The sequence below is a fragment of the Xenopus laevis genome, chromosome 1L, assembly GCF_017654675.1.
Source record: "Xenopus laevis strain J_2021 chromosome 1L, Xenopus_laevis_v10.1, whole genome shotgun sequence".
NCBI lineage: Eukaryota > Metazoa > Chordata > Amphibia > Anura > Pipidae > Xenopus > Xenopus laevis.
In genome coordinates, this window is record NC_054371.1 from 174,276,552 (window position 1) to 174,300,289 (window position 23,738).

The 23,738-nt window shown below is 40.2% G+C and overlaps 1 protein-coding gene across 11 annotated transcripts in view; it reads left to right on the forward strand.

The window, feature by feature from the left end:
- The window catches only part of LOC398642 (nuclear receptor corepressor 2), a 225,038-nt gene that overhangs the window by 182,825 nt on the left and 18,475 nt on the right, over positions 1-23,738 (forward strand). For 9 of the 11 annotated variants that reach the window (XM_018262644.2, XM_018262635.2, XM_018262620.2 and 6 more), the window contains 16 exons: positions 1,539-1,703; positions 5,011-5,147; positions 5,430-5,535; positions 7,126-7,224; positions 7,929-8,020; positions 9,050-9,185; positions 10,284-10,430; positions 12,045-12,134; positions 12,861-13,141; positions 14,439-14,805; positions 15,137-15,364; positions 16,701-16,949; positions 18,623-18,772; positions 18,881-18,991; positions 19,391-19,559; positions 20,043-20,563. In XM_018262644.2, the coding sequence (XP_018118133.1) occupies positions 1,539-1,703; positions 5,011-5,147; positions 5,430-5,535; positions 7,126-7,224; positions 7,929-8,020; positions 9,050-9,185; positions 10,284-10,430; positions 12,045-12,134; positions 12,861-13,141; positions 14,439-14,805; positions 15,137-15,364; positions 16,701-16,949; positions 18,623-18,772; positions 18,881-18,991; positions 19,391-19,559; positions 20,043-20,563 (3,048 nt within the window). The remainder of the gene's footprint in view (positions 1-1,538; positions 1,704-5,010; positions 5,148-5,429; positions 5,536-7,125; positions 7,225-7,928; positions 8,021-9,049; positions 9,186-10,283; positions 10,431-12,044; positions 12,135-12,860; positions 13,142-14,438; positions 14,806-15,136; positions 15,365-16,700; positions 16,950-18,622; positions 18,773-18,880; positions 18,992-19,390; positions 19,560-20,042; positions 20,564-23,738) is intronic. The other 2 variants (XM_018262628.2, XM_018262652.2) reach the window with 2 other exon arrangements.

Sequence of the window (23,738 nt, forward strand, 5' to 3'; positions counted from 1 at the left end):
TGCAGATACATCGTCTGCATCTGACAGTTGCGTCGGACGAATGCTGCAACACCATCCGACATTGCTATCTCTTACCTTATTTCCGTTGCATCCGACTTGACGCCTGTGTTTTTGCACAGTCCGTCAGATCACGCCGAAATCGTCCGTGGAGTTCTATCCCTAGAGAACAAAATAAACAAATACTGCTCTCAGTTTTCAATTACTGGTATGGGACCTGTTATTCATGAATGCTCGGGATCTAGGGTTTTCCAGTTCCAGACAATAGGTCTTCCATAATTTGGATCTCCATGCCTTAAGTCTACTAAAACATTATTTGACCATTAAATAAAGCCAATAGGCTGGTTTTGCCTCCAATAAGGATTAGTTATATAATACTTTGGATCAAATACAAGGTACTGTTTTGTTATAATTTTTAAAAAATTTGAATTATTTGGATAAAATGGAGTCTATGGAAGATGGAGCTTTCTGGATAACAGATTTCCGGATAACAGATCCCATGCCTGGACTATTATAAATAAATAATTACATTTTGCTTTCATTATGCAAAATACAGGTTTTGCGTACAAATCCCCTTTGAGTGAACTTTAGTGGTTCTAATAATCTTGCTGGGGGCAGCTACTGTATTCAGAGGAGGCATAGCGTTTGATTGCAGGGGCATGCATATAGCAAGCTCTTGTCACATTACTGGTTCACCTTCATAGGTCTCCCTAGAAGTTAACTGGGTGTACACAAGCCTTTGGGGTGCAGGTCATGATTATGTATTATATCTCTCCACTGAGCATAATAAATGTGGGATATTTGCAGACAGCAGAAAAAAAATCTATGATATTATATCTGATAACACTGCCATATATAACTGGACTTCTGTACAGGAAAAAATTAATTTGTCAAGTAAAATGAATACTATGCACTGATTTTGGTGTTACTGGCCCGTTAAGTATAAAGCACGGGAGTCATATGCCACCCTGCACCCAACAAGAGCTCTGTCTCACATGACTTAAAGGCGGTCTTAGAAAAATAAAGCAACTAGCCTGTTAGTATGCGAATGACATTTCTCATCATGGCTAGATATTTTATCCCGATGATCTCATTCCATAAATTCATCTTTAAATTAATATTTAGTGCGTGGTTAGAAGAAAGCAGTGGAAGCAGACTATGAATATTGCAGGTTCTCTAAGGGCCAGAGTCAGTCATTTGATCTTTTTTTTTGGTTGTCCTCTTGGTCAAGGCAATTAAACAAATGAGCTCCAGAACAAAAAGAGAAATATTTCAAAATCAGAGAATTAGAAAATCCACACCAGGTGTAAATCATTGTATAATAGCGTGATCTGCATGTACGGCTTGTTTCCTATGCTGTGCTGTTGTGTGATACAGGCATCCTCCTTACCAACAGCACATCTCTTTTGGTTTGATAGTGAAGTGCTTGTCGTTGCTTTAAGATTCCATCTTGTACAACAGTGTTGATAACCACTTGGCTGGTATAACCTTGCACCTTCCTCAGAATAAATGTATTTAATGTTGTTTCTATTTATTTGCAGAAAAACCCCCATACTTGGGATTACAGGTGGAAGCACCAAGGATAAGTGCAAAGCCGACATGCATTGCCATTTGGCCACCTGCTGCACCACAAAGTCAAGTGCCTGCCCGAGAAGTGATAAAGCCCCCATCTCCCTCCGAGTCCCTGTCCTTATATAACTCGCAAGGTGAGCAACTAAAAGGTCTTTTCTCTTTTGGAAATGGGACAATCTGAACCTTTAGGGCAGAGAGACACACTCAGATTCAGGGAGATTTAGTCGCCAGCGATAAATCTCCTCTTCTTCAGGGCGACTAATCTCCCCGAACTGCCTCCTGCTAACTAGAATCGAAATCGCCGGTGGGATGGCACTCGGAGCTCTTCGTTTTCCGAACTTTGGGCGACTTTCGGAAAACGAAGTGCACCAATTGCCATTTTGACGGCAATTTACATTCTAGCCAGCAGGAGGCAGTTCGGGGAGATTAGTCGCCCAGAAGAAGAGGACATTTGTCGCTGGGCAACTAATCTCCCCGAATCTGAGCGTGTGTCTCTGCCCTTTAAGCTGCAAGAACACATGGCTTAAATAGAGAGCTATTTCTGTGTGATCTTAGTTTCATGGGACAAATTTATGTGCAGGCTGTAATTGCAAGTTATCTTGGATACAAATTCTAAATAATAAAGAAAGCATCTTTGTTTTAACTTTTAGTATTTTTATAGGATGGCTAATTTTAGGCAACTTTTCAATTGGTCTTCATTTTTTAATTTGTAAGTTTTTTTTTTTTTAATGATTTGCCTTCTTCTTCCAACTATTTATAGGGTCACTGACCCCATCTAAAAATAAATGCTCTGTTAGGCTTCAAATATTGTTATTGCTACATTGTTTGACTCATCTTTGGATTGAGGCCTCTCCTATTCATATCCTAGTCTCTTAATCAAATCGTGGCCACTAGTATAATTTGGCCCCTAGCAACCAGATTGCTCAAATTGCAAACTGGAGAGTTGCTGAATAAAAAGCTAAATAACTCAAAAACCACAAATAAAAGATGAAAAATAATTGCAAATTGTCTCAGAATATCACTCCCTACATCATACGAAGAGTTAATTTAAAGATGACCAACCCCATAAAATAAAACACAAAGTTTCTTTAGCAGATGTGCTTTTATACCATATGCAATAAAATAGAACAAAGAGAAGTACTGCCTGGGCCAACTAACTCACCCTTTTGGCATGATCACATTCTTAGAAGTTATTTCATTGTTGCAACACCCCTCACTTCCTAGTATAACCTGTTTTACAATAAGAAACAATGTGACAGCCAACACAAAGCAGAAACAAATGTTATTCTTTTAGGAACTTAAGTTGTACCATATAAAATACAGTCACAAAGCACCATCTTGTATTTACAGTCTGCAATCAGATGCAAAAGCTAGGGCATTCAATTATTGTGCCCCTTAGTGTTCCTGGCAATGTCACACAGGGCAATGTCTGTCTCATTGCACCCATGATTTTTAGTACCTTTTGGAGGCACTGTCAAATCAACCCCCATTGCCTGCAGTGCAATTAACTAAGCACCCTTGCCACTATTTGTAATCCAGTTGAGGCTTGGAAACATAGTAGTCAGTTTCCACGATGTGGGCTATCACAAGTACTCAAGCAATTTCTATAGTAGTTAAAGGGGTGGTTCACCTTTAAAGGGATACTGTCATGGGAAAAAAAATGTTTTCAAAATGCATCAGTTAATAGTGCTGCTCCAGCAGAATTCTGCACTGAAATCCATTTCTCAAAAGAGCAAACAGATTTTTTTATATTCAATTTTGAAATCTGACATGGGGCTAGACATATTGTCAATTTCCCAGCTGCCCCAAGTCATGTGACATGTGCTCTGATAAACTTAAATCACTCTTTACTGCTGTACTGCAAGTTGGAGTGATATCACCCCCCCCCTCCCCCCCCAGCAGCCAAACAATAGAACAATGGGAAGGTAACCAGATAGAAGCTCCCTAACACAAGATAACAGCTGCCTGGTAAATCTAAGAACAACACTCAATAGTAAAAACCCATGTCTCACTGAGACACATTCAGTTACATTGAGAATGAAAAACAGCAGCCTGCCAGAAAGCATTTCTCTCCTAAAGTGCAGGCACAAGACACATGACAGATTTCAAAATTGATTATAAAAAAATCTGTTTGCTCTTTTGAGAAATGGATTTCAGTGTAGAATTCTGCTGGAGTAGCACTATTAACTGATGTGTTTTGAAAAAAACATGTTTTCTGATGACAGGATCCCTTTAAGGTAACTTTTAGTATGTGATAGAATTCCCAATTCCAATCAACTTTTCAATTGGTCTTCATTATTTTATATATTATTTTCTATAGGTTTATAATTATTTGCCTTTTTCTTCTGACTCTTTGCAGCTTTCAAATGGGCGTCGCTGACCCTTTCTAAAAAAACAAATGCGTTTATCGTTATTGCTCATTTTTATTACTCATCTATCTATTCAGGCCCTCTCCTATTTATATTCCAGTGATTTACTCCGATTGATACATGGTTGCTAGGGTAATTTGCAACCAGATTGCTTTAAATGCTAATTGAATAACAAGCTAAATAAATCAAAAAACACAAATAATAAAAAATTAAAACCAATTGCAAATTTTCTCAGAATATCACTCTCTATATTAAAACTACACTAAAAGTTATCTCAAAGGTGAACAACCCCTTTAAAGGGGGGAGTACTTTGGAGCCAGATATCACCAGGTATGCTGCTGCTAGAATGTTTCTTATTTATGCTTGTAGCTCCAGCTATCCTTTCTGACGTATTCAGCAAGAATTTTGCTTTATAAAAGACAAGCACTTCACCAAAATCATTAACACTTATTAGCCTAATTATACAATATCTGATTAATATATGACATTAATCTTCTCTTTATACATAAGTTTGGTGACACTGGAAGAGAGCACTGCTAGCAGCCTGTACATTTCTGTGGCTTCTTTCTACATTATTACTTTAATGCAACTGTATAGCAAGTAGTTCACAAGCACACCTGGGTCTCTAATATAGCAATCCTGTCTGGTGCACAGGCCCCTGGGGAGACGACACTCCCCCCCCCCAGCAGCGTACAGAAGAAATTGTTACCAGCACTCAAGGGAATGCAAACAGGGGGCAACGCCTCATGTTTAATAGTCATTCAAACTGTTTCAGACATTGCAGTGAAAGTATTCCGAGACCATTAGAGAGGATCTAAAGAAACACTACACTGCAGTATTCACATTTACCATAATATGCTATTTTTATTTCCCTTATGTCAGAGAACAGTGATTATATATATATATATATATATATATATATATATATATATATATATATATATATATATATATATATATATATATATATATATATATATATATATATATTAGTAAATATGTTGGTAGGAATATGAACCCATGCTATTGCAGCATCAGTCTGAGTGAGTTTTTGTTATTGTCTACAAAACAGGCCATCCAGTGCCACTAAACCTGCATGACGGCTCCCGATCTGGGGTCCCTCGCATTACCAGTATATCCAACCCCCCTCCTCTTATCTCCAGCAAGCCCCCGGCGGCTATAGAAAGACCCATAGTATCCATTTCTCAGGTAAGTTTTATATGGTGGGAAGTATCGTTTGTGAAGGTAAAATCAGGAGATTTTATGTATGCGACTAGCTTTAGTCCAGTATCTTTTAACTTATTTGGTCCGTGAGCTACACACTGCTTTCATAGTCCCAGCCATTTGGGAAATTGCCGTAGCATGCTTGTGCTCAAAAATCCTTGGCTTGGTATTTTTCTTTTCTTTGTAATAAATAGCACATATGCTCTTTATACTTTAAATGGGTCTGTTATTAATTTTTTTTATTTGAAATCTGACATTTTATTTTAGGGTGTTCCCATCCCACTTCACGTTCCTTATGGTTCAGAACATGCAAAGGTCCCTGCTGGGTCAATCACAATGGGTTTACCGATGAGCATGGACCCTAAAAAACTGGGTGAGGTTTATTTTTAATTATGTACAAGGTTGTTTTTTTATGCACAGGGTTCTAACACTAAGATTGAGCATTAACTAAAAGCCAAGTGGTTGCTTCCATGGCTATAACAAATGTGGTCACTGTGTATGTTGCATATCTGTGTAAATAACTCTAGGTAGGAAACGTGAAAAAAAAAAAATCAAATGGCACCCAGAGCTTGCATATATATAACTAGATTTATTTCACACCAAGATAAGTGGGTTAAAAAATAACTGAATGATGGATTGTATTTTTATCCACACCGGTTCCTGTAGGTAGGGGAATGTTCAATAAATACACTGGTCCATAAGCTTTATAGAAATTGGGATTTTTTGTATATATGGATCTAGCCATGGTCTGTGATCAAATAGATTTGGGGGGATTTCAGCATTACTTGCATTATTTGGTAGCTGCTTTGCCCGGGCAGACTGCTGGTAATATCACACTGCAGCATAAGCAGAAAGCAATCAGACAATGTTATCAACCTTTACATTATAGCTGCGGCTGAAACCCTGTTGCTTTTTACATATACACACTGAATTTGTGACAGCTAAAACATGCTGACTATTTAGTTGCATTAAAGTAGCATATAATGCATTTACATTAAGTGCCTGGGAATCATTCTATTTAGCCTATGTACCGAGTGTCTGGAAAAAAAGTACCATAAAGCAGTAAAATTGGCATGTGGAGTTTATAGAAGAAGCAGGAATCATTATAGTCCTTTGGTGGTTTGGTGTTCGCTTCCTACAGATTTGATCTCAAACCTTGTAACACCCAGGCTCAACCAGCCATGCTCAGAACCTCACCTCAACCAGTGTTACCCATTGCAACCAAAAAAAATGGCTATTCTCTGTCTCTTCCCTCTTGACTTCCTTGGCCTCTTTAAAATATGGGAGCCCTAGCATGAAATGAGATGTGCAAGAAATGTTCCTCCACTAAAATAATAGCATATGCAATCTCACATAGGAACTTATCCATAAGAAAACCTTTCAGTGCCTGTGTGCGGCATTTACAATATGCCCGTTCAGGTAATCTCTGCATTTACTGTATTTAGGTAGTAGTGAACCTAACTATGTTCCAGGTCATTATCCTTAGAGAAGGTGTTACCTCCTGTTATGCTGGTTTATCGCTCTCTCTCTCGCAGTAATAAAGTTTAATGGCTTCTGTTTTTATATGCTGTGAACTTTATACCTCAGATCAGAGGAGGAAAGGCATCTGTGCATAATTTTTATTGCCCTGCTAAAGTCTGGGACAGATTAACATAATGAAGAGGTGCTAATACTTTAAACATATTTTTTGAATGTGAGATCCATAGTGTTGTCTTGGGCATGGCTACTGCTGTTTACACACTAAACAAACTATTACTTTACTGTATATCTCTATGCTTTATTCTTTCCTGTGTCAGTCTGCCATTGTCTGTCCTTCTGTCATTCATTTGCCGTGTTCTCATTGCTGCCCATCACTGATGTGGGCCATACGATTCTCCCATAGTTAGTTTGTATCCACATATAACATGTGCCCACGATTAATAAAACATTGACACCATACTCATTATATAAATTTGTCTTTCAGTGCCATTCCTGAAACAGGAGCAACTGTCACCTCGAAGCCAGCAAAGCCAGCCAGAGAACCTAGCAGTGCAGACTTCTCAGGAGACCTCCATTTTTAGGGGTATGGCACCAGCTTTTGTCATTCAACATTTTGCAATTCAGAGATACAATCTCCAGATTAATCATCTGGTGCATTGTTCAATTGTTTAAAAAAAAAAAACCTTGTCTTCCATTTTTAGTTAATGGAGTTTAGTAAGCATTAATGAGGAAACCCAGGGTTCAGTTTATTAAATTGGTATTACACATTCGACCGTCTGTTTTTAAAAGGTCAAAATGGTAACTTTGGTCCAGGTTTGCTGAAGTTAACTCCATCTATTTATAAAACTACAGCAGCAATATTTTATTTCAATAAAACTCTGCCACAACCTCAGCTGCTTTTCTCACAGCCCCCAAACTTCTAAGTTACCATGGAGAGTGCAGGAAGTCAGGTTGTTGCCTCCATATGGAGGTCAGCCTGATTTCTTAAAGCTCTCCTTAGCGATTAAGGTACGAATATCAGACTGCTGTAGGTACAAAATAGGCCTCCTTCAGGAATCAAGTCGTGGAATGTTTAGATAAGTGCCGTATCCCTCTAAGCTTTTTCAATCAAAGTTCATCAATCATTCTAGCACAGTGCTATGATCAGTTATTGGAACACCAAGGGGAGAGGGGAATATTTTCCAGAAAAGCAGTATAGACTGGTTAAAAAGAATAAAATACTTCTATAGAATTCTTCCTTGTATAGACTGGTTCCTAGTACTTTATGTTTCCAAATTTATGTTGCAGGGACATCTCAAGGAGGAAGTCTCAGCAAGGGCAATCCAGCCAGTAGGCCACCTTCGAATTCACCAATTAATTACAGAGGATCCATTACTCATGTAAGTCTTAAGTGCAATAGTGTGGTACAAGAGTATAGTCCACATTCTAAAGCAACAACAATTGTAACAGCTCATTCGTGTAATTTGTCCTTACATCTGTTTCTGGTTCACATTATTATACTGGGGCTGGGTTGAAGTTCAAAAGTAGCTGCAGGAAAGCAGGATGAAGAGCCCAAACGTAGGTAAGGCTGTTTTGCAGCTGGAGGCCTACATGTTGGACAACCAAATAGACAGTTTTGATCTCCCAGGCTGGGTGGGTTTTTTCCCCCAGCCCTCTTTTTCTTTTAAAGGAGACATATATGATAAATTAAAATACACCATTATATATGGTGTTGCTTTTACATGGTGCTAGAAATTAATATTATCTTTAAAAATAGCCCCTTTATTGGTGCTCCCTATAGATGTTCTCTGGTCCCTGTCTGTGTTTCAAATGAGGAGTGGGCGTGTCCTAATGGTCCCTGCCAGAAGCACAGTAGGAGGGGGGACAGTCAATCAGCCCTGCTGTCACACAAGCACAGGCAGGCTTCAGTTCCCTATCAAGTCCTGCTAGCTGCTGATTAGTTCCTGCCCTACAATACAGTGAGCTGAGAGCCACCGGCTCCCCTGCACAGCCTTGGGAATTCAGGGAGCAGGAAGTGGAAGAGAAGGGAGGGATTATTAGTGTTTCTGCAGAAATATTCGATAAATCAGCCTGAAACACTACCTTTTAAGCACAATTCTTCTATATCTAAATGAGTATAATGCTCTGGTACATTCTTAATTTTTACACAAAATGTCTCCTTTAACTGTATGCTGAATACTAAATCATGTCATGACTAAAACATTCTTATGAAAGTCCTTATTGGGGCAGGATATTTGTATTGTAAAGTTTACGGGGGGGTGGAATCATTACAAGTCACTTGACCACAAGATAGAAACCTCCACAATCAGTTTGTGCAAATTCCTTCCTGTTATTATTTATAACAATAGTAGTATATGTAAATTTACAGTTACAGACTTATTTCTGGTGTATTTTGTGTGCTTTTGCAGGGTACTCCTGCTGATGTACTTTACAAAGGAACCATTACCAAAATAATGGGAGAAGACAGTCCAGGAGTCCGGGAGGGCCTGTCTAAAGGGCATGTCATATATGAAGGCAAGAAGGGACACGTTCTGTCCCTTGATGGTAAGTCTTTTTCTCTTTTTCTGCCTTTGGGGGTCATGCAGGTATTTATAAAGCTATGTAAAAAAAAAATAGGAATTTCACTCCAAATATTTACACTTTTTTTGGCATAAACATAAATAGACTGCTTTATAAATATGACCCATAGAGTTAAACAGACTAGTGGAGTAAAATGATGCCCCCATGCAGTGGCCCACAACATTTGGATTCCACTGGACTAGCACTATGAAACTAACTGGTTGCTATGGGTTGCAGGACTGCATCACAACCGGTAAATGCCACATACAATTTGCAAATGTTTCACCTCAGGAAAAACATGAAATTGCATTAAGTTTACTGGAAAGGCAAGAAATACCAGAAATACTCCCACTGCTGTTCTGTTGTTTACAATACACCCTTTTTAACTGAATTCCAGCCAACCCTTCCCGATTAATGTCATTTGTCAATGTGTTTTTTTCATCAAAGTCTAATTTTATTCTTGCTGAGATAAACTAAACAGAACTATGCTAAAGGTGGGTCCAGAAAACACAAAACCGCTGAGGGAAGTCCTCTTTGAGTGACAACCATATGATAGTTTTATATTTAGAAATCTTTGAGGAGCATGCCCAGAAACTGTCAACAGGTCATCAAGGCTTCTAGTCACTGCTGAGCGCTAGATAAAATGTAACCTGGAAACAAATGGATTTTTGTACAAATCAAGATAATTGTATAAGTGTAAACACTGTTTTTTTTTTTGTCCACTGAAGTTAAATAACGTTCTCATCAAATGTGCTCAAACTGCTCGGTATGTTGTGTATCCCTGCAACTGACCATAGTGTTCTCTTACCACTGTGTTTCTGCTTCTGGCGGTGGTGGGCACACACCAATGAGGTTTCCTTTGCTCTTATTATTCTGTCTAGAGGCCTGATTAAAGTGGTTCTGATATAACCCAGAGCAAATGTTTAGACCTGCTGCACTAAGGAACACAGCAGCTGTAAATAGGATTTGTTATGTTATAAGTGGGAAAGACTTGGGGTATGTAAATAATATATATGAAACAGACATTTTACTACACTAAGCAATGATTAACAGAATGCTGCATTCTTCCTTTTTTTTATTCAGGAAGCACAACTCAGAATTCAAAGGAGGATGGTCGGACAGCAGTTTCCTCCCATGAGACCAGTAATTCTAAACGCACTTATGACATGATGGAGGGACGGGTGCCACGAGGTCTGCAAGTTCGTGAGCTTCCAGCTGGTCCCATTGAGGGTATGTCTGGTTTTCCAGATGAATCCCTAGTTGTTGTTTTTTGACACTCTCTGACATAATACAGTAATTGTGCTTTTGTTTGTTGTTGTTGATTCACAATCCATTGTTATCTAAGATTGGCATTGAATCTGATTTTTTTTTATAATTAAATAGAAATAGCATCTTCCTTTACCCCTTAAGATCCATTTGTTAAAGGAACAGTAACACCAAAAAGTGGAAGAGGTTTAAAGGTACAACAATATAATTTACTGATGCCCTGAAATGGTAAATAAAATTGATGTGTTTGTTTCAGAAAGACTACTATAGTTTATATAAACAAGCTGCTGTGTTGCCATGGGGGCAGCCATTCAAGCACAGGATACACAGTAGTGATGTGTGGGTCGGGATTTCACCAACCCGCACCCAACCCTAACCCGCCCTCCCTTAGCCCGCGCCCACCTGCTTCGGACTTCCGGGTTCCTTTTACAGACCCGCCCCGACCCACCGGAGATGACGTCAAAAAAGGGGCGTGGCAAGCAGGCGCAGCTTCTATAAAAGAACCCGGAAGTCAGAAGCCGGCATATGACGGGATGGTGGCGAGTGGGGAAAGCAGGCGAAGATCTCAACCCGCACTTACACCCGCCCACGAAGAAGAGTGCAAGGTCGGCCCAAAAGCGGGGTAAACTCGCGGGTATCGGGCCGGCCCACACATCACTAATACGTGGTAGATAACTTATCAGTTCTGAAGAATCCCATTCCATTACTACAGGCTTTATATGCTGTGTATCTTGTCTCCTTTTTCAGCTTTGAGTGACTGTTACCATGGCTACACAACAGCTTGTTTATATAAACTATAGTAGAGTTTCTGAAGCAAAACACCAATTTCACCAGTGCAGGGCAACAGTACATTATATTGTTGTTCCTGTTTAGAACACATTGGCAATCAGAGCTTGTGACCAGATCTTGAGCTGTCATTTAATAGGGCCCCATTTGTTATGCATGGGGCAACATGCAAGTTCAGATGTGTGACTACTAAGGTTCAGCGGAGGCAAATATTTACACCTGTCCGTGGCAGGAATTACAGTATGTACAATTCTCCCTTGTGCCTGACAGTGTTACTTTCTGTAGTTTGCACCCAATTTTTATAAGACTATAAGGTGCATAGTGTAGCCTCTGCCATCCATTGCCATGGTTGCAACTTCTGTGAGTATTGACCCTATTGGGCACATTTTTCAGCACTTTGTTGCTTTTGTACTTATGCTGGGGGCAGTGGTAAATGAGCCCTAATATGTTTTGTGTATACCTCAGGACATAAGCCAAAAAACCTGCAGAGGTTTCTACATCTGAATATTTTCCATCCAAAAAGGACAGGATGAAAGACATCTACAACCAGTTTTGTTGCCAAGTTCTGTTCTGTTCCTAGTTTTTTTTTTTTTAAAGTTAGCAAATATATTTGGAAGAATCCTGGATAAAAATTCCAGACAAGGTGTTATTGTTTAGTGTATCATAGATGATGTATATTCTGAGATTTTAATCATGGAACTTTTGTGGATGTACAAGGTGCTGATTGGCTGTCATTGCTATTGAATAATGTTTCTCTGGACCATAATGATTTCTCACTTTCTTCATAATCAGGTCTTATTGGAAGAGCAATTCCAGGGGATCGGCATAGCCCCCACAGTATGAAGGAACCACTGCAACACCTCCGAGGCTCCATAACACATGGTAGTTTTATTGCATTATGTTCAATCATGCTCTCCCTTCAGTAATTATATTTTTCAGATTTAGATGGGATGAAAAAGTTATCTGTAAACTGGCATTGGCGCTGCTTTTGATTTTAATTACTCTAACATAGTGAGTTTACCTTGCAGCTTTTGCATTGCCAATATTACATGGAAAGCAAACATTGGTATGTCAGATATAGTGTAGGAAATGAAGATTTCACTGGAGAGCTTTTTTAGTGAAACAGTGAAGACGTTTATTCAAGACGCATTAAAGCACTACATGTTTCGGACCTCTGGGGTCCTTCTTCTGGTGCAGTTACAGGACCCCAGAGGTCCGAAACATGTAGTGCTTTAATGCATCTTGAATAAACGTCTTCACTGTTTCACTAAAAAAGCTCTCCAGTGAAATCTTCATTTCCTACATGATATCGCTTTTCTGGACGTGGCAAACCCAGATCACTGTTGGATTGAGCTATCACTAACTGATACGGTTTGTGGCAACAAGTTATTTGCATTTTTGGACATTATGTCAGATATAGCACTGTATAGGGGTCAAGGAGAAATGTGTTTACTGCACAAATCAGGGAGCCTCATGTGCACAGAGGAAGCATAGTTCTCAAAGTGGCCTTTATGCGCATCAGGTAGTTTTTGGGGAGTTTTCTGTATTGGGATTTCTATGTAAGTAAGTCTGCCAACTGGTCCTTCAACTTGCTGTATTTTGGGACAGGTACCCCTCGTCCTTACACTGAGGTGCATGAGGACTACCTCAGAAGGGAAGCCAAGCAGCTGAAACGAGAAAGCACTCCACCACGCGGTCTGCCTGAGGCCTACAAAGTGAGGTCACATGAAGGTCTTTCAGGTCAATTAAAGATGAAGGCACATGAAGCCATGGTGGCAACAGTGAAGGAAGCAGGGAGATCTGTCCATGAGATTCCCAGGGAAGAAATGAGGCACACACCGGAAATGCAGGTTACGCCCAGGGTTCATAAGGAAGGTTCAATCACACAGGTATGGTACAACATGCTCTCGGCCTATACATTAAACTGAACCAAAAGGTTTCCTAACTTTATGTGAAGGTGCAGTACTTGGTTGTGCTGCCAGGTATTACATTAATATGTTTCCTGGCATGAAACAAAAGAGTGTAAAATATCACATATTCAGGTTTGACTAGAGGGCATGTTGGGCCACTGCTAAATACAGACAGATTTATTTCCCTAGTGACTGTTTTCTTTGCTGTTTTATAAAGAATAGAAGTGAAGCAAAACCAACTTCTCTGCCCTCTTTATTAGCAAAACGGCAAAGTGCTTGTACCAGACAAGATGGAGAGATAAGCACTTTATGTGGGGAAGAACCTAGAGCAAAGGATTATTGGTTTTATAGTGAATATAGTGAATAATGCACCACCTATTTTAAAATATCCTGATATTATTAGTCACTGAAGCGTTCCATGACCATATATTCATTTATACAGGTTATCAAAAACTTAGGTGACTTATAATATACTCCTAATTTACAACAGGGGGTGCATTACAGTACATTACGTTACAGTACAGTATGCTCAGTGGAAGTTTTTCTATTTGAGTTTGAATTCCCCCTTAAAGGGATTTTTTAATGTATACTTGTTTTTGGAGTATTTCTCAAATAATTTTGAAAAAAGAAATGAAAAATGCCCATGTATATTAGGTTAACATTTTTCTTGACAAAACTGCAGTTTAAATTGAAATCATTTGTGCAAAGGGTTCTCATAGAAAGAACAAATGGAAAAGCTGGCTAAATCTGTCTCATAGCCATGAGTTGGTTTTCTAGCACAACAACAATCTTGTGAAATAATATAGAAAGGAACTAATCGAATCACTGGTCCCTTTAACTCAGTTGGACACGGAGCCTGGAAATCCTGGGGCAGAGTTGTTTTTTTTGCTGGATAACTGGGCATTTCTCCATAGTGATGCTGGTTCTAAGCAGGAAATGGGGGAGCCAACAACACAGCCAGATATTTGTTCAGCCTCCAAGGAAATAAACTCTTTATTTTTTATGCCAGTTACCTTGGAAGAGATCTCGGGGCCTGGCTAGATGCAAGAATTAAAAAAAAAAGAAATTCTTTTATTTAGAAACTCTTTCTTCTTTCTTAATATTGGCATGGCACCATAGTACGGCCTGGTAGCTGGCATATGTTTTCCCAAGGAATACATACTTTTCTATCTGTGTCATTCTAACAAAATGCCAAGAAAGAAATCTCCATATATAATGTGTTATTTTGTTCTCCCTCACCTCTATAAGAATGTTCTGGTCTATTCTATTAATGCAGGGTACCCCTTTGAAATACGACAGTGGTTCCTCATCTTCAAGTGCCAAAAAACATGATGTGCGGTCAATAATCGGTAACTCGGGTAGGTCGTTCCACACATTGCACCCCATGGAGGTCTTGCAAGACCCAAGGACTATGGAGAGAGTGTGTTATGAGGAGGCACTACAAAACAGACCCAGCTCTGTTACTAACTCTGGTGGCTCCATTGCAAGGGGGGCTCCTGTTATTGTGCCAGATCCAAGCAAGCCAAGACACAGTCCACACTCATATGAAGAGCACCAACTTGCCCATGGGGCAGGGTTTAGCAGCCATTTGAATAGAGGATCTCCAGTGACCACAAGGGAGTCTTCACAAAGGCAGCTTGAAGGTAATATATTACTTGCTTGGAAATTCTCACTTTGTTCTCAGGGTTTTAGTATTTTTACTTGTGTTGTTCTTATGTTTATTCTTGTTCACCAAGACAGTGTATGTCCCTTACCTGTGTGCTATTTCTTTGCTGTACCAACCAGAACATATGTGTTTTTCAGCTTCATAAATTTATCCAATATTTGGAAATAAGCTCTGCAAGTGTAAACAGGTTAAATACAGTTCTGAACTATGGATATGCATGTATAATGAGAGATCTACTAACATTAAAAAGCCATTTCCGTGGCTCTGCTCCTTCTTAACTTGCAATTGATTTATTTATATTTTCGTAGGGAGCATTACATCTGGAAAGCCTGTGCCTCAGGAAAGGAAGAGTACCCCTAATCCGAGAGATGTAGCAAACTCCAAGTCTCCTCACACCACTGTCCCAGAGCACCTCCACCATCTATCCTCCTATGAGCACTTACTGCGTGGAGTCAGCCAGGCTGAGCTCTATAGAGGTCATATACCTTTAGCATTTGACCCCGCAGCCATTTCCAGAGGGATCCCATTGGAGGCAGGTAAGGTATACTTTTGAAATACATACAGTGCTTTGTACTGCGGGGCCTCCCTGGGATCTACTTTAATATTTCTATTTTTGTACACACAGCTATGCCAGCACTTCACATTAGTGGTGTAAAAACCATAAAACCAATAGTCAACCCTAGTTCTGATTTCTCTTGTGCTAGCCAACATTTAAACACCATAATGCCTCAAACAGTCATGTGTTTTAGCAATAAGTAGCAATAAAAGCATCTTTGCCTTAAATTATAACAGGTTTTCTATGTGAATGCAGGGACGTGTGAACTGGGGCCCGTTTACTAAAGTGCGTTAAAAATATTCGCACAATATATAGACAGAATTTTCGCCAAATATGTTATCGCCAGTTAACTAACCTGCGGTAAATATAAATTCGCGAATTTTCTTGCGCAAGAATAATTGTTTGCCAGTTATCGCATTCGCTGAAAATAACGCTACGTACACATTAACGCCTGGTTTACTAAACATCGAAATGTGCTAAAGACAAAATCAACGCCAGAATATGCGCAAACTTTTACCGCCACCTATGCAGTGGCGTAAAAGTATTTTTTTTCACCAGAAAATTCTCAAGGGGCAGGAAATATCCCATAATACTGTTTTTTTTACCCATCATTCTTTGCTGACAGGAGAGAGATCTGTAGCTATTGCTGACAGGATGTTTTTGGCTTTTGCTTCTATCTGGTGCAACAGCAGCAGTTTCAGCTCAGAGGTGTATTATTGGCAGCGGCATCACAGTCCAAGGATTCGTCAGCCGCTACGCTTTTTTGGTTTCATTGTGATTGGCTACATTAAACTGTGCATTTCTATGAAGCAAAGAGATTGACTGGTATCATTTCTTGTTCCTATGATTCTATTGGCAGAAGGGTTTATATGATGCAGACATGTTTGATTGGTATTACTCTGGTGATGTTGTTGGATGGTATAATCATCAGTCAATAAAGTTTATGAGTTTTGAAGATGCATTTCTGGCCATAAATGTCACAGTAAAAATTGCCATAATAACCGCCATAAAACAAGACTATGTTATAGCATAAATATTCGCAAAAACGTAATTTTTCGCAGAAAATTCACAACTCGCTAAAATTACCGCTAATGTAAGCTGGTTCGTTAACGTAGTTACCGCAAGTGATCGCAATGACTTCTGAGCATATCACTGTTTAGTAAACTTAGTCGCTGCGAATATTCTCGCGGAAAAATATTCTCAGCGATAATATGCGGAAACGTAGTCAGATTTACCGCACTTTAGTAAACGGACCCCATTGTCGTTCTTGATATGTCATGTGACTGAGCTAATACATATTTCCTTCTTTTCTGCAGCTGCCTATTACCTGCCCAGACAACTGCCACCTAATCCCGCCTACCCTCACCTCTACCCACCGTACCTCATCCGTGGTTACCCAGATACTGCTGCCATGGAGAATCGCCAGACTATCATCAATGACTACATCACCTCACAGCACATGCACCATAATACAGCTTCTGCCATGGCACAGAGGGCAGACATGTTGCGTGGCCTGCAGCAGAGGGATTCTGCCCTGGCTCTCAACTATTCAGCAGGTCCTCGAAGTAGGCACTGAATATCTGTCTTTCCCCTATCTGTCAATTCCTGTATAGCATTAACGGCCAAATGCAATCCTCACTATCAATATTGCAAGCAAGCTGTAGTTGCATTAGCATACATTAAGAATGTTAAATATCAGGCCTTTTTTTGCAGCTTGGCCTCTCCTGCTGTACAGAATTACACTAAAAGCAGTGAACTCTTAAAGGAACAGTAACACAAAAAATAGTGTTTTTAAAGTCCTACTGCACTGGGACAACTGGTGTGTTTGCTTCAGAAAGACTACTTTAGTTTATGTAAAAAAGCTGCTGTGTATTCATGGGGGCAGACGTTCAAGGCTGAAAAAGGAGAATAGGCACAGGATACACAGCAGATAACAGATAAACACTGAAGAATACAATGGGATTCTTCCAAACATATCTGTTATCTACTGTGTATCCTGTGTTTGAATGGCTTCCCCCATTGCTACACAGCAGCTTATTTATATAAACTATAGTAGTGTTTCTGAAGCAAACACAGCAGTTTTACCAGTGCAGGGCAACACTACATTATATTGCTGTTACTTTCATTTTATGGTGTTGCTGTTCCTTTAAGGACTCCTTTATCGTGGAGCGAGGTGCAAAACAAAAAAAAAAGGAGGTGTAAAGCTTCATGTTTTTTTGTACTTGTCTTTGTATACACTGGTACATACCAGTAGGACAAAAATGGGTGTCCCCCACGCACAGTCATGCCTTTGATGCCACACAGAGTGCCAGAGGACAACGCATTCTGGGGCCCTGTATATAATGCCTGCTTAGGATGGGATTTAAGTATTAGCCCCCCTTGTGCCTATTAGCTTGTAGCACATTCTGCTTTCCGCTGTGACATTTTGTACTTGCAGCAGAGCAGTCTATATAATTATATATATATTGGATAATTCACTTTGCTTTGCTGCTCTCAATGTTTTGTTGTCGGTGGTACAAATGAAGAATAAAAGTGTATGTTATGTGACTGGGATGCTAAAAGAACATGTTTAAACGGTTAAATATTACATTAGTCATTATGTAGGCCATGCAATCTATAGCATAGTTGTGAAAGGAATACCAAGACATAAATGTTGTTCCATTCTAATATATGCTTATTGGCTACTAATATGGGAACTACCATAATCCCCCAAAAATACTGTATTTATGGGAAACAAGGCTCTGTGCAACAAGCTCTATATATATATATATATATATATATATATATATATATATATATATATATATATATATATATATATATATATATATATATATATATATATATATATATATATATATATATATATATATGGCAAGCTGCTTATTGGTTGCTGTGATTACATGACCAATCATTGAATAGAGAATTTTCAATTACATTAGCCCATACATTAGTAAGGTGAAATCATCCACAGTAACCAATGTTACAGATGCTTGTGTTCAGTTAACCGGCTGTATCATATGTGTAACTTGGATGAACAACATAGATTAGATATACATACAGTACAAATTATTTCTTGGATTATGCCACAAGCAGGACTGTTCTATGTGCTTCTGCAAAACCTACTCCATACTTCAGGGGCAACATTGGGTTCTTTCCTTTCCTTTACTAAAAAACTAAAGTTCTGTTCTGAATTACTATTTCATGCTCACTGCTGTTCTCTCTTTGCCTTCTATAGGAATTATAGACCTCTCCCAAGTGCCACATTTGCCCGTCTTCATTCCCCAGTCTGCAAGTCCATCTGCTGCCACAATGGATAGGATAACATACATTTCTGGAGCACCGCAGAACTTTAGTAGCCGACACAGCAGTTCCCCACACTCCCCAGGTAATATTTCTCTGTACTATTATTGCAACCACATGCTGCAACTCAATGCATTTGCTGTGTGAGTTATTCCACCTGATTGCTCTTGTGATTCTGATATGTTTTTTTCAGTAACCAGCTCACATGTGACCAAACAGACCTCATCAGCTCCTGAGCGCGAGAGAGAGCGTGAAAAGTCAGTGCTGTCTACTACTGTGGAGCATGCTCCCATATGGAGACCTGGTGAGTATTCTGGGGGGCAGACATATATTAGACTACTTATATACAGTGCCTATGTATTTTGAAACCCCTGCATTAGTTGGCTAATACCCTACATATAACTCACCCTACAAATAACTTAATATACAATTACTCCTATCACATGTGGCATTAGAACTGAGGAGGAAAGCTTCAGGAGAAATAAAAGTTTGCCATTTAAGCTGCCCCTCCCCAAGGTCAAACAGCAGGGGAGCACTTTTACACCCTACTAGTAAAATCTGAAAATGTTTAGTAAAACTACTAATGTAGAGATAGGAAATTGACAAGAAGATGGGTTTGCAACAGTCGATAATGTGAGGCCGCAGGTTTGATGGATACACATGTCTGTAACTATTGATCAGTAACAGCCTGCCTTGATTCTAGGCACAGAACAGAGCAGTGGACGCTTGTCAGCTCCCAGTCACAGCCACCAACACTCCCCAGTGTCACCACGGACTCATGAAACCGTGCAGCAGCGGCCCAGTGTTCTTCATAATACAAGCATGAAAAACCTTATGACCAGCATGGAAAGCTCCACCCCATCAGTACTGCGGTAAGAATTACTCATTTAAATGTTGGGCGCTGGGCTACAGTCAATCCATGCCATTACACGGGGGGCAGCTTCAGCACCAGGTTCTTGCCAAAGTAGAAGGGAGGTATGAAATTGTACCACTGGCAGAAAGGGAGTAAATAGTGGACCTTGTTGCTTATATAAACCAATCGCTCATTTTATCCTGTTTTTAGATCTCAAATGCCATTATTCCCTACCTGCCAAGGTCCGAATGGTCTCTACCATCTGAAAAATGTATATTTCAGCTCCCAACTGCATTCATTAGTCACTCACATCCCACAAATGGACCGATATTCTCAGCTCTGCCAGAATTAAGCAATTTGTATGACAAAATTGATCTATATACTGTATATGTAGAGGCTTGCACTATTATTAGCGTAATTACTCATATAAGTAATGTCATTCTGTAAAGCGTGATGTGAGAAGTGGATGCCTGGAGTGATATAGCATGTTTGTTTCTTCTAGAACTTCATCAAGCTCTTCACCCATCCGATCATCAATGCAGTTGACTGCAGGGTCTCATCGCTCTGCTAGTGGATGTGATGGCTACCAGTCTGCTGAGCATGTCATGTTACATAAGGATATAACTAGGACACGTGACTCCAAGTTAGAACGCCCTAGGACTGAGAACTTTTATAACTCCAAGCTGTCTGCAGCAGCCATAGAACAGACTTCTCCCATTAAGGCTGTGGAGTCTCGGCCACTCACCACAAGTGGGGCCAGTTCAGCTCACCAGTATAACAACGGACAGGGGAAAGGCCAACAGCATCAGCCCCTGGACCAGTCTACAGTGACAGCCAGTGAGCAGCACAATAGGGACAAGACCCCAAATAAACCCTTTTCCATGCAGGAACAGGAGCTCCGATCACTCGGTAAGACCACCATGACTGCGGCCAACTTCATAGACGCCATTATCATGCGTCAAATTTCTTGCGATAACGGGAAGCGAGAAAGAGGCTCGCTAAATATCGACGCCAATAGTGATGGTAAGACTCACGGGAGCAGGTAGTCCAAAGCTTGTGGCCTTTTTTCTTTTTTTTTTTTTTTCTTTTTTCATGCACGTTCCGGTGATTGGCTTTTTTGGCTTCCCAATTAGTTTTTTTTTTTAACAAATCATTTGTCTCAGTTTTTCATTTTCCAGTGGCATATATATTTTTGCAAGGAGTGATTTGCTTCTTTTTTTATTATCATTTTCGATTTAATTAGTGCTTCGCTGGCCTCGTTGGGAGTGTTTTCATCCCCTTCCAGGGCTTAATGTCACACAAAAGTGTTCAGTACCTTTAATGCAATGCGTTGCAGGCGTCTCTGGCAATAGATGGGTTAATAGTTTTTAAACTGGCTTTAATGAATAATGGGGTTATTACAGAGGGTAGGGTGCAATCATTACAATATTAGTTCTGCTGGGAATGTGAAGTGGCTGCTGTATTGTTTTTACTTGGCTGAGGCCATAGATATTTCCATTGTAGTTAAATGGCTTATTTCAAGCTTAATTTAATGTTTTCTTCTAAATTAGTAACCCATAGCAACCAATGGACAGGAAGAATTTATTGGTAGGTTGTTTCTAAACAAACATATTCCTGGTTACTATGGGTTATTAGTAGGGATGCACCGAATCCACTATTTTGGATTTGGCCGAACCCCCGAATCCTTCGGGAAAGATTCCGCCAAATACCGAACCCTTGCTTTGTGACAAAAAGTCACGCGATTTCCCTCTCTGTCCCTAATTTGTATATGCAAATTCGGATTAGGTTCGACCAGGCAGAAGGATTTGCCTGAATCAGAATCCTTCTGAAAAAGGCCGAATCCTGAACCGAATCCTTGTGTGGGTGCATCCCTAGTTACTAGACCTAAGAAACACAGTTTATTACATTACCCTGATTGATGATTAACCTGCAGCCTTTCAGTTGTTACTGCTACTGCAAGTAGTCCTCACAATTGTTATTTGAATTGAACTCCCAGAATCCTGCCAATTGCCAATGTGTATTGAGGACATTGGTAATTCAACTGGTTGTCAATCAAAGAACTAAACACTTGTCCAAGGGTCATCTGACCTTTAAAGTACTCTTAATCCAATTTGTTTTTACCATATATATAGAGGTGTAGATTTAAGGTGGCCATAGACACACAGATCGGATCGTACGAATCGAGGATTCGTACGATTTTCGGATCGTGTGTGGCGTGTGCCGACATCTTTCGCCCGGCGGAGATCGGTCGTTTGGTCGATCGGTCAGGTTTGATTTTGACCCGACCGATCCCGCCGGAGCTCATGGCACATCGTAATCTGATCGTTCGGCCATACGGCCGAACAATCAGTTTACTGCCGATATAGCCATGCCTGTTAATGGCATATCGGGGAAAGATCCGCTCGTTTGGCAACATCGCCAAACGAGCGGATCTTTGCATCTATGGCCACCTTTAGCCCTGTTAGAGGTAGATACAGCAAATACACCCCATCTAACCAGGAAATAAGTTGCAACTGCAAACATTAACCATATCATTGCCAAAGGAGCATGAAGCACATTGGTTTGGTTCCCCAGTAGTCAGGAGGACTCAACAGATTTGTTCAAGGGAACGTGTACAAAGTGCGTAACAGGATAATGAACACTTGTGAGCTATGCTCCTGTCCAAACAATGGCACACCCAGATCATAGAGAAATGATATTCCAGATATTCCAGAGCCTTATCGGTTTATAGGTTCTCCTGGGCTACGGCTGCTCAGCAAATTTGAGTATTGGGTCAAGGAGGTTTTTAATGTTCAAAGTCAGAATTAAATGAAAGCTCCCTGCTCTCAATGCCGTTTCTCTAGAAATAAAGATGGTTACAATTGCCAGTGTTTGGTTGTGGGTGCTGGAAGTTGTAGTTTAGTTGCATGTTTGATTTCCTTCTATAATGAGCTAGCCGTCGCTACTATGTGCAGTAGCCTGGCACTTTGTGAGGGGCATCACTAGCCCAGCTCTTGAGTGCTGCATTTACAAAATGCAAGGTTCATCCAGAGTGCAGCAACTCCTGCGTCCTTACGATGCCGGGAGAAGATAGAGCTTTCTGTGATTCCACCGCCGCCTCCAGAGGATTAGCTGCTCTCCTTTGGATGCAGATCCTATGATCGTCTGCTGGCAGGTTGCGGTCACCCAGGGGTGGCTTGGCTTGGTGGCGTGTCCTCATTGTGACATTTCCAGCACAATGCTGCAGCTGTAATCATGCCAAGCAAACTCCCCACACTGCCTGCTCAATGTGTCTGATCCAGGCTGGGTTTTGGTATGTGGGTCTCTGTGGAGCTGTGCAAAATGTACGGTCTGGATGTCGCATAATTTGGGGGTCACCATTGTACTATTGCTTCATATTTTAATTACAAATGCAAAGGATAAGAATGCATACATTACTGGGATACATGCGCTAGAATGGAAAAACGCAGAGCGAGACGTTATTCTGATGCCCCTAAGGGGAATAGGTCATACTGATGGATGAAGACTTTCTATTGGAAAGGCAGAGCAGCCATCAGGGTGGTATAGTTGTAGCTCTGTCACTGATAGGCCCCTAAAATCTAAAATTTGGTATTGTTCATTATAACACAAGGATTGATGAACTCAGGTGCCACCTCAGCATTACTGAGTGAAATGCTTCATGTGCCACCATTCAGTTAGGCTAATCATAAGTTTGAGGTGAATGTTGATAGCACATTTGGCTTTCTAGGCATGACATATTTGTTTGCCATCTGATCAGTAGTGGCACTACTTAAATAAAGGGATGCGCCGAATCCACTATTTGGGATTCGGCCGAATCCATGGTGAAAGATTCGGCCAAATAACAAACCCTATCCGAATCCTAATTTGCATATGCAAATTACGGGCAGGGAAGGAAAAAGTGGAAAAAAATCTTCTTTTGTGACGAAAAGTCATGTGATTTGTCTACCTGCCAATAATTTACATATGCAAATTTGATTTTGTTCAGCCAGGCACAAGGATTCGGCCGAATCTGAATCCTGCTGAAAAAGGCCAAATCCTGACCGAATCCCGAACCGAATCCTGGATTTGGTGCATCCCTACTTAAATACAAGGATTACTGAGTCTAAGACTCCTCAATCTAATTGCAAGGAAGGAGATCAGAGGAGTGGGTAGTCCATGGAAATAATGGCTATGGTTTGATGAGGTTTAGTACTTTAGC